The sequence below is a fragment of the Sceloporus occidentalis genome, unplaced genomic scaffold (genome assembly GCF_023333645.1).
Source record: "Sceloporus occidentalis isolate IW3139 unplaced genomic scaffold, rSceOcc1.0.p SCAF_26, whole genome shotgun sequence".
Lineage (NCBI taxonomy): Eukaryota > Metazoa > Chordata > Lepidosauria > Squamata > Phrynosomatidae > Sceloporus > Sceloporus occidentalis.
This window is the reverse complement of record NW_028317006.1, coordinates 2,841,546-2,853,694: the sequence shown is the minus strand read 5'-3', so window position 1 is coordinate 2,853,694 and position 12,149 is coordinate 2,841,546. Positions and strand designations below refer to the sequence as shown.

General features: G+C 37.9%; 1 protein-coding gene across 1 annotated transcript in view; it reads left to right on the top strand.

Moving 5' to 3' along the window:
• Window positions 1-12,149, top strand: part of LOC149300015 (cytosolic carboxypeptidase 4-like) — a 152,017-nt gene that overhangs the window by 45,198 nt on the left and 94,670 nt on the right. Inside the window, exons 11-16 of the mRNA XM_089485504.1 lie at window positions 106-193; window positions 465-535; window positions 1,112-1,260; window positions 4,316-4,403; window positions 7,195-7,333; window positions 8,143-8,296. Of these exons, the coding sequence (XP_089341630.1) occupies window positions 106-193; window positions 465-535; window positions 1,112-1,260; window positions 4,316-4,403; window positions 7,195-7,333; window positions 8,143-8,296 (689 nt within the window). The remainder of the gene's footprint in view (window positions 1-105; window positions 194-464; window positions 536-1,111; window positions 1,261-4,315; window positions 4,404-7,194; window positions 7,334-8,142; window positions 8,297-12,149) is intronic.

Sequence of the window (12,149 nt, the reverse complement as noted above, 5' to 3'; positions counted from 1 at the left end):
CCCCAGATTTCATAATATACAATTAGAAATAAAATGTAAATACAACTTTTTAGAACATACAATACAAATTAAATTGTTCACTTATTCATTCTGTTGCATTTTTAGGGACACAATCTTTGAGGACATTGAACGTTATTTGAAGCCTGGTGACCTTCTCAACCGAGTTGTTTTTGACCTGAATAACCCAAGGCAAGTATCTGCTTCTTTCACATTATATTATACTAGCCCGGCTCTAAGGGTATCATGTTCTTTATACAGTCAAATAAGGCTAGTCTTGTCTTTCGACTAGGTAGACATGTCAAGAGACTTAATAAAAGAGGCAAACTTTTTTCTTCATGGATAAAAATACTTCAGTTTGACATTACAGAAATAGAGTGTTATTTTGTAGCATGGAAATTACATACTGTTGATGCCGACAGGTCATTTTTTATTTTTTCCCCCCCAGTGTATCTGAAAGTTTAGAGAACATCAACTCTTTAAAGTTCTTTTCCAAATTTGAATCCGGAAACCTACGCAAGGTGATACACGTGCGTGAGTAAGTACAAATAATTGTACACCTATCCTTGAAAATGTAGCACCCTCCGTCTTATGGAAACTTGTAAAAAAACCTCTGTCCCCGTATCTGAGTTTCCATCAATAAATCACATAACCTTTCCCAATCAGGTCTATTCACTTAAGTTGAGTAGATTGTGAGCTGGCTAAAAATGTGAGTTTGAAGAAAGCCCTACTTACAGACTCACTAAAGCCAACTCGCATTTTTATAAAAATAAAGTCCTACACACTCACATACACTCTGGTAATTAAATAATGACGAGGGTATATATATCCCCAAACACTCCCCTCCGTCTCATGGGGTTAATACTTTGCTGCAGTTATATGAGTTCCTTGTGTTGTTGTTAATAGAATTATTATTGTCATTTTAGTTTTGTTTATTTGTTTTCATCCTATTGTTCATTTTATTTATCAAGGATTCTGACTTTAAAAACGTCTGAAGTGTCTACTTAATCTCAGAAAATGCAAACTGTGTGATCTATGAGGCAGATATACTATCACAAACTCATGAATGTTTCCACAAGGATCCCTTTATTAATCGGTCTTGTCTGTTTAACAGGTTCGAATATGATTTGATCATGAATGCCGACGTTAATACTAACCAGCATCATCAGTGGTTCTACTTTGAAGTCAGCTCAATGAGAGCTAATGTTCCTTATCGCTTCAACGTCATTAACTGTGAAAAGGTGAACAGCCAGTTTAATTACGGTAAGCAGCAATGGGAAAATAAAAGTGATTTTATTTAAGTACACAAATCATTTTTTACATGGTGCAGAGAGTAGTTTGAAGTCACACCATATTCACAGCGCCAAGAAAGTATAGCTTAATGCCTGCTATGCACTCATTCAACCATTACAGGGTCATATACATTTGTTATTATAATTACATTTTTTTTACAGAAAGCCAGTAGATTCCGTGGCGATGTTACAGTAAAATTGACAGTTTAGAAAATGAGGAATAAAAAAAACTTGCTTCAAAACCTACCTGCTACGGACAGACAGAGGGTCCTGCCTGCGAGCTTACATACATATACTTTACACCTAATAATTTAAAACTTTAAAATATATACCGGTAATGTTACATGGGTGACATTATTGGTGGAGACGGGCTACAGAAGGGAATGGTTAACGGTGTAACTTCTGGGAGGTCTATGAATATGTATAATATATATATATATATAAATATATATATATATATATATATATATATATGGTAACACTGAACTGCTACCCAATAGATTTATCAAACACTGGGCTTTACAGAGGCAGATCATGGGTTTCAAACTTTGTGGGTAGTCATCTTCTGTATAGTAGTCTAATGGTATAATATATATAACTGATTTGTGGGTTTTACTGGGCTTTGTACCCTGTCGTAGTCCGGGTATATCTAGCGCTCATTGCAAGGGCCAAACATCCCTCTTGTCGGGTGGAGGTCTCACCGGGGTTAAGAAATAAAAACACAGTGATTATTACACACACAGAAACACTACAGTATATGTACCCACAGCATATACATACATACATACAACACATTAGCATTGCCAGTCCTCTTTATTCTATAGAAAATGGGGTGTCAGTGCCCACTTCCTCTTTGTAGCATAATAGGGTTTAGCCCCTCCCCTTCACACAGATCTGTCCAATCCAGGCTTCCATATGGCACAGGAACGGGAGAGCTGAGAAGTTCCCATTTATGCTTCAATCATATTAATCCCCCAACAATCCACTTAATAAATTGCGCAATCATCAAGGCACATTGAATGCCTAATTAACCTTCACACTGTAACCGTCGACTGTGTTGTTTATCCTGTCTTTATTATTTAAAATAGTGTTAACTAATTTAGCAAGCTCCCAGTTTGAATAGCATTTAAAGCCAAACGCATACTGAAGACATAAATAAGAGGCGATATTGCTTGATGAAAAACACGTCACTGTCCTGCCAATTTGTAATGCAAAAACAATGTCTGTTCTTCCTCTTGTTAATTAGATTAATAGTAAAAGTACATTGTGTGTTTACTGAAAAATGTCAATTTATGATCAGTTCTAATTATTTTAATTAATAATGACTGATGACATATTCTCCAGAGAATAACTTTGCAAAACTACATGGTATAAATTAATATGTCTGAGACACTCTAGGTTCCTTGAAGAAGTTTTAATTTAGCAACTACACAGGTTTTTAGGGGGGGGGGACTTTCAATGAGTCTATCCATCTTTTACCTCTAGCATAAATCAGCGAAAACAACTCATGATTTGTCAAGTAATTGCCTATTATTGGTGCTGTATCACCTACACACCTGCTGTTAACACATATAAATTAATTCATCATTAGGAATATTACTGTTGAATGCCCAAAACTTTCCCAGAAATAATTATTTAATTTCACATTTTGGCTCATTCATATTTTTATGATCATGCTAAGGGTTATTTGCTAAGCAATCTAGTCCAGTTAAATGTTTTGTCTAAGTGGAACAGCACCTTGAAAGATTATATGAGGATTATATGCCTTTGTTGTAGGCAGAAATATTTTTTCCCTCTGTATATTGCTAATACATAGCAATATAGCATCAGTTATTTAATGTAAAGTCTCTATGGAAAAACAAAGTTTTATATGAGACAGGGAACAGAAATTCCCCTAATAGACGGACAAAAGTGGCAGGTAGTAGCCAAGCAATGAAAATAAATAAGTCAATATTCAAGCTCAGAATGCAATGACCATATCAGTTCCTTTTAACTAAAGATCCTGCATCAGCTCTTGAGAAGCATTCAGTCTTTAAATGATATAATCGTCAAGCTCAGAATGCCTAATGAAGGAGCCTGTAACAGTCAAACAAGCTTAAAGTTACACAGACAGCACACAGTGGTCGGTACAGGCTTTGCAATACATGTAAGGAGGCTTAGTGTTATATTCTCAATGTCTAAGCGTCTACATGAGGTTGAGGAGGAAATGAAAAAGGTGGCTATGTGGTTATGAGGAGGTACTGTATGATTAGTTCTGTTAACCTCCTCATGATATGAAGGAGAGGAACATAATATAGTCCTCACTTGAAATATATACCCTTGGTGTCCATTCAATGTGATTTGAGTGGATAATGACGATGAAAGGCAGAAGCAAAACAAGGATAACTAGATATATCTTCCATGTAGGAGGAAGCCTTAATTCAAACACAATCACATGCATATTTCTTATGATAAGGAAAGGACTTGAATAGGTATTTGCAAGGACAGTCAATCTTGAGATGTAGACAACCAGAAGACTTTCTGGTTGACCATTCAGAGGGCTATAATGCGCCAACTTCGTAAGACGATCTGTCACTGCAAGCATAACAGAATATTTATCTGAGTGTTATTTTACAAAATAATCCATACTGAGTAAACCACATGAGGGTCTTTTTTTCTTTCTTGTTCCTAAAATATACCCTTACATATTCCCGGACAGTACTTAAAACAAAGCCACCAGATCTTTTGTTAGACAAGGTTGTAGGTTTTCTGAAAACTCAGGTGCCCTACAAGGGGGCTGTTATGATTAAGTCATAAAAACTAAGGATGGATGTCTAGATAACCCAATGTAACTCTTAACGACCCACCTTTGATGAGTCCACTTGGGATGAGGACACTGCAGCTACTTTTCCACTGTGCAGTTTGCGACCTTAATTAGGTGCCTCAGACTTCATTCTGAATTATTCATTTAATATGTTATGATATATATGTTAGAATGTCATATTAAAAGATATTAAAAATGAATTATTCGCTCTCCTTGCCTACAGGTATGCAACCAGTCATGTATTCCGTAACTAATGCTCTTCACGGAAATTCTTACTGGGTGAGAACTGGCTACAATATTTCTTACTACAAGTAAGTGATATATAATATACATCAAAAGAGCAGTCATATACATGTTGGAAGCACCAAATATTATCATAAGAAAACTGTATGTCTATATATCCATTTCAGTGTCCCCCCTATATATATATATATATATATATATATACCGTATTTGCTCGATTATAAGACAAGGTTTTTTTCAGAGCAAATGCTCTGGAAAATACCCCTCGTCTTATAATCAAGGTTGTCTTCTAATCAGACCTCGATTAGGTTGCCAGGCTGCTTAACGGTGCTTTGGTCGCGAGCAGCGTCTTTTCTTCTAGCAGCGGAGAACAGGAAGCTAGTAGAGTGTCACATAACTCTGCCTCCCCCCTCCTTCCTCTGGGGGCGGGGCCAGAGAAGTTGCTCGCACAGCCGGGCCCCTGCAGAAGTCTTCGAGTGAGAGATCTGCAGTTCAGGTAAGGGGGTGGGGGAGGGTTTTTGAGCAATTATGTGTGATTAATGGAATGAATGAGTATTTCAATGTTTGTGAATGAGTGTGTGTGTGATAGCATGGATGTGTAAGGTGGGTGGTGGTGGTAGCATGGCATAGGGAGGCTGTACTCACACTCCTATCATCCCCAGGTTCCAGCATGTACTGGCTGCCTTGGCTTGATAGGAATGTGATTGCTGTTAGCAGTTATATATATATATATATATACCTCCAGAAATGCCTTTTAACCCCCTATATGCCACTGTGCCCCATGATATGCCTTTTAACCCCCTATATGCCACTCTGGCATATAGAGGGTTAAAAGGCACATCATGGGGCAGAGTGGCAAATAGGGGGTATAAGGCATTTCTGGGGGCAGAGTGGCAACCCTGGGGGCAGATGTGCATAACTGGGGGGGCAGGTTGGCAAATAAAAGGAAATAAAAAAAATATATATTTTTCTCAATCATAGCTTTTATTAGATATGAAAAAATAGTTTACATGCATTTATATTTACTAGTACAACTTTTTTTTCTATAGGGTAGTCTTATATTCAGGCTTTTTGGTTTTTTCCTAACTTAATATTTAGATTTTGGGGGGTCGTCTTATAATCAGGGTCGTCTTATAATCGAGCAAATACGGTATATATACACATTTAAAAATATGTATATATACGCCAATCAGCCATAACATTATGACCACTGACAGACGAGGGGAATAGCACTGTTATCATGGCACCTGTCAGTGGATGGGATATCTTAGGCAACACGTAAACATTTCGTCCTCAAAGTTGATAGAACCAGGAAAAAAGGAAAAGCGGAAGGATCTGAGCAACTTTGACAAGGGGTGTTCAGTACTTATGAAAAGTGGTACACGTAATGAAAAGCGGTGAACCTGCGACATGGTCATGGACGACCAAGGCTCATTTATGCACGTAGTGGGGGGGCTGGCCCATGTGGTCAAATCCTGCTTCATTTAGGAAGCAATTTTCTATTGTTTCTATACAAACTACTGTTTCTGTTATTAATGTAGAAAACTTTGATGCACTCATATTCACCAGACATATTGAGATCTTACAATAGAGGACATCAAGAAGGATAAAGGGGCAGGGTAATGTAGGTCCCAAATAGAGACTGCCCCTCTTAAATAGAGACACTTAGTAGGTATGATAATATCTCTATTGGGTCATATACATACGTATTTAGGTGTAGATGTCTTAACTGCCAAATGATTTGGGGTTATCATGTTTTACTGTAATACACAGTTTTATTCAGACTAAAGCAGGCATTTTTGTTGCTTCTCTTGTATTTGTGTCTAGACTTAGCGGAGTTTGTGAAATGCATGCTTTCTGGACATGTACCTCGCAGTGATGTTGTAATATTGTGTAAAATATTGATATTGAGATACCGTGACTATTAGCATTTTTGTGCAGGGTATACTTTTCCTCCATTGGTTTAACAGGTTCTCAAGAAACTTTCAAGTCTGCCAAAGAGATTATTTTTAAAGCAAATTACAGTTTTTATGTTTTCCTCCTTAGTTCATCTTGTACTCTAGTACAACAGAGATGATAGAATTTATCTAAAAAGAAAAAAACTTCAACACAATAGAGGAAGGTTAGACAACAGCATAATTGGTAGTATGTGGGAAAATTGTTTGAAATGTACTACTGGGTACAATACCATTTATTGCTTATTTGTAAAGTGCACATAATGGTTCTTCTCATATTCAAAAGAAAAGTGTGCTTTCTGACAGAAAGAACGCTGTCTAACCAGAACTGGTGTGCACTTTGTTTTTAAATCAGGGTTTTGAACAGTGTCACAGGATACCATAATTTTCACACCACACATAGAATGAGTCAATGAGGTGGGAAAGACACATACGCTTCTCTGTCAGAATAAGTAGAATATTTAACCCTGACTTTGACAAACTTTGTGGCTTATTCACTCAAGAGGGAGTCTGCAGTAGACTTGAACGACTTTATCATACAAAAGAAGCTCAGCTAACCAGTTAAACCCAGTGTAGCTCTTCTTGCAGGGGAAGATCACTGGAGTTTTTCCTTCATAACGCATAGGAAAGTCCATGAGTAAGAATAGAAAGTGCACAGTCCTCCTTTAGTGAATAAGCAAGGTTCAAGGTCTGCTGGTAAATACACCACTTCTGCTGTACTCACCTGGTCCATTTACACAAAGGAGAACTATGCCAATCCTGCACAGCCTCTGTAGTGCACCATAGCCTGCACCACACGTTGCACAAAGTAATAGTATCTTACTAAAACAAGGAGTAAATCTGGTGTAAGTCGGTCTGTACTAGCGTGTGCTAACTGGTAAATCACCATCTATTTTTTTTGTAGGAACCTATTTTGCTATCGGGCATCTGAAGCAAGGAAAAGGCAAAGATATTACACATTGACTTTCACTATAAAGTTCCCACACTGTGAAGATGTGTGTTACCTGGCTTATCATTATCCATACACTTACTCTGCACTCATGGTAAGATTCACCCTGATTAGTAGTAACCAAGTAAATGTGCCTGTGTCCTTTTTTCCAAAATTTAAAATTAAACACCCTTCCACATCTATGTCACTATATTATACATCTGTGTCTGTATTGAGAGCCCCATCTGTCTACACCTCTGAAGAAGCAATTATTATCATTTATTGTTTTATATATCGTCATTATATTCTTCAGCGCTATACAACGTGTAAACAGGACATAACGAGTAATATATAACATAACAATTTTACTTACAGAAACAACGGGTAAGGAGTGCCCTTCTCAAATGAGCTTACAATCTAAAGATTAAAATACATTATATCTTGTGTCATTTTTAAAGGTTAAACTATAGATAAAACCTGCATGAAAAGGGAGAATAAGGTATGTATTTATGTACCTTATCAAACAAAACCCTTTATATACCTTGAAACATGTAAGTTGATTTTTTTTCTGCATTTTTTTAACAGTTTTAACTGATGGCAATAAGAAAAGGAGGGTATTTCAAGAGAGGATGGTGTATAGAAGTTCTAAATGTATTTTTTGTGCACATCCACTTATTCCACAGTTACGCAACATAGACTGCCAGTGTCACAATTTTTCATTTGATGCTACAATCCAAATCAATTGGCGTTTGTAATTTCTGAGGTCCATTGGGCAACTTTCTGTTTCAGTTAAAAAGGAATTGATAATAACATCTTAATCGATGCAGCTCTAAGAATAGGTATTTTGTGGAAAAATGAATCGATAGCTTGACATGCTTACAAGTGCATAATAGGTATTGACTGTACCGTCTTTGTCTTCATCAGTCCCATTTACAGCTATTAGACCAGAAGCATGATTCTAAGAAGGTATTCTTCAATCAGCAGATAATGTGTCATACTTTGGGTGGGAATCCGTGTCCAGTAGTCACCATCACAGCAAAACCTTCCTCAAAATGTCAGAAACACATCCAGGACATGTGTAAGTACAAGACAAAAAATGATTTCACTGAAGCTTTGATTAGTTTTATAAATAAAGCTATAATTACCTTAACTTCAAAGTGGTACTTGAACAGATATGGGTATTATTCAAAATGTGTAACAAAGATTAACTTTTTATTACACAGGCTACTGCATTGGTAAATTGCATGGTTATGGTAGTAGAAATAAATATTAAAGAAGTAAAATGTGACATTTCTGTAATATTCTAACATCATTTAAACTATCCCCACTTAATGCTGAAATATTGAATGTTAGCAAACATGAATGTAGATCTACAGGACTGTACCCTTAAGAAAGACCACATAACAAACCTCATCCCCCAGCCTCCCCTTTTCCCGCAGAGTTCTTCTGTGGGAAACTCTCCGCAGAGCTGCTTGGCCCATGGCCCCTTAGCCACCTTATCCGAATAACCCATCATTGCACTTGACCAGCAATCTTTCAGACGTCTAGCCAGAAATTATTTCACTTGTTTAAGTTTTGTGGATATTAATTAAGTTTAATCTTTTGTTGGAAAAGTTTTGTTGGTATTCAAGAGTGATTTGTTATTGGTGATCGGTTTCCAACCTTAGAAAAGTTTTTCTTGCGATACATCCAGTGGCGACTCTAGAAACAATATATAGGGGGGGCACACAAGATACCACAGTCAAACTGGGGGGGCATTAATAATTTCCACCATTAAATCATACCACTGAAAAAAACATTATATATATATATATATATATATATATATGTATACACACACACCGGTATATATATATATATATATATATATTGCCAATACTTGATCATTCAACATGGGAAGCCTGAAGGCACAATTTAATACGACTAATCCTTGAAATCCTTTAAACAACACAATACCTTAACTTAACTCATCCACATATTAACTCATGCTCTCCCTCATTCAGACAATTCATCCACATATTAACTCATGCTCTCCCTCATTCAGACAATTCATCCATTTTAAGAAACTACACCCATTGGAGCTTCAAATGAGGGGCTACATGTATTTCTAGGACAAAAGTTGAGTGCGCAAATAATGATGGAATATGTCGGTTTGGCTTGAAAATATGTTTTTTCTATCCATAGCGACATGTTCATTTGTGTCTTGCGCACTCCAGGTTTGTACAAGAAACACATGCAGCCCCTCATTTGATGCTCCAAGGGGTGTAGTTCTTGCAAATGTGTACTTTTTGTACCATAATTTAACTTCCTACGTGAGCAGTAATGCCACGTCAAGGGTTCAACCCTAATTACTGACCATTCACACGCCTTTCATATCTCCATTTACTCACAGAAGCACACGCCATTCTTTCCATACATTTACTCACAGTAGCACACACCATTCTTTCCCCTTACAATCCCAAAGAAATGATGGTAAAGGGAGAAAAAAAAAAAAAAAGTTTTGCAGTAAAAATGCAAGGCGCTCCAGGGATCAGATGGTTACTCACGTACCGCACAGGCGAAATGGCTGATTTTAATAATATTTGCAGTTCATCAGGATTTCAAAAATTGCCTCCCTCTACCGTTGGCTAAATTTAACCCCATGATCAATCGCGTCATTGCGCGAAATGTCACCGGGCGGCCCCGGTGATGCCCTTCAGTCGGGGTATCGTCGGGGTAGATGGTGATGGAGGTCCACAGACCTCCATCAAAGTAGGGTAGTGCTAGTGACGGCATGGTGCCGTCGTTAGAACCTGACTGGGACTGCTAGCGACGGCACCATGCCGTCGTTAGCAGTCAAGGGGTTAAAGTCCCATTGCGGGACTGTCCTGGGTGACTCCAAATTCGGCGGGGGGGCAAGGAATATCCTAGGGGGGGCAATTGCCCCCCTGTAGCGACGCCACTGGATACATCCTAGTTATGTATTGTATGGATGGATACCTAGTATTTTTTATATGCAGCTACACGACACACTATTATACAAATTCAGAAATGCAAAATCCATATTTAGACTAAATTCTAACGTGACCAGTGCAGATTCTTAATTACAAATCTTACACAATAAGCCATACTACAGAAGAACACTTTTCCAGGCTAAAGTAAAAAATACAAAGCCTTAAAACTGTGGTTTATTCAAATCAAATGTAGAAACAAAGTTATAATGAGATCTTGGTAGACTTCATAAACAAACTTGAGTCAAACCGAAAAAATTACCTAGCGCCTGGTCAGTGTATCGTGCTACTGGCCAGCATTCTTAATATCGGTGTCCTATCACAGGTATAAGGAAGCCTTAAGCATTCAATCTGCAACTGCACAGGTCTCCTGTGTCCTCTGTGCAATGGTGACAGAAGGAGTAGAAATGTAAAGTAAAAATGTTTATTGACCATTGATAAAGTGAACCATCTGTTTCACTTTGAAATGTTTGTTGATGAAATTGACATAAGGCTGTGTTGATGTGCACGTACAGTTAGTAAATTACCGTGCTCGCATTGTAACAGAACTTCATTGTAGTTGGCTTGTGTTTGGATTATGTTCTTATGCCCCATATGTGCCGCTACGATTTGAAACACTCCATTCTGCGGCACACAAACAGGGTTCAGGTCTACATTTTCTCAAGCAAAACAGTTGTGACTGCATTGTCAATACAAATATGTCACATGCAGTCATTGAAGAGATAAATACAGTCTGAGGTGAGAATTCATGCAGTTTAAGGAGTTATGATGATTGAAGAACTCTTGCATATTCTGACAGGCTTTAGTGAGTAATGAAGCCAAAGAATGGGAGCTTGATGTTTTATCACACTGCATTATTTCACAGCGCATTGCCTTCCCCTCCAAGTTTCTTTCTTTCAGAGCAATTGCTTGAGAGAATTATATTGCAATATACTTTCTGCTGGTAGGCTAAATATAGGAGAAAAAAGCATGGAATGTTAAGACGTTACAACAAAATAAAGAGATCAATCAAATGAATGACTAACTACAACTTATGACTAACATATATTTTATTTTTAGTTTTTTGTTACTGTATATGTGCAAAAGTGGATTTAGCATAACTTTTAGAAGCAGTTGACATAAAACTTCTTCATTATTAGTATCAAAATGGCTGGATTTGAAATAAAAATGAACTAGGGCATTTCCCTTTGTTTTTCAACTGGTGCATGTATTTTCATTGCTCAATGACTGTGCCTTCTATTGTGACATCTCTAGAGCAGAACCATTCGGAGGGCACATTGACCTTTTGCCTATTGTGACTTTCACATTTTGGATCTAATCCTCAGAGGTGGTGTGGCATCAGCAACGGCGTTCATGCCGGTGGGACATTGCATGCCAGTGAAGTGCACATGCACACTGAGCTGACAGCTTGCCTCTGGGCACTATGCGACAACCACACTTGCATGAGCAGGGGACTTTCTATGATTCTCAAGGACATCAGGGTAGAATTTGGGAATGCATATATTTCAAACTAAATGTACATTAATGCTTTTGAAATCTTATTTTTAAACAATGTTCTGAATCATTGAAAAATATTTTTATTGCCTATGTTCAGTATTTACATTTAAGATACCTGTAGGGTCTAAAAGCTGACTAATTTTAACCACATTTTTGTATGTCTAACCTTCATGCCTTGGAATTTCCCAAGTGTAGGCCAGTAGCGTGCCTAAAGGAAGCAAGGGGGCGGTCCACCCCGGTGCCACTCATAAGCAGGGTGCCCAGTGGCCGGATGGCTGCCTTATGCAGGCCCGCATCTTACCGCTATGTAGCTTGCACACTGTGAGAGTAAATTATTTTCCTGTCCAGGTTCCTGCTCCCCCTGGACAGGGAAACAGTTTCATCAAACAGTGCGCGGGGGCCACAGCAGTAAGCTGCGGGCCTGTATTAGGCGGCCTTCGGGCT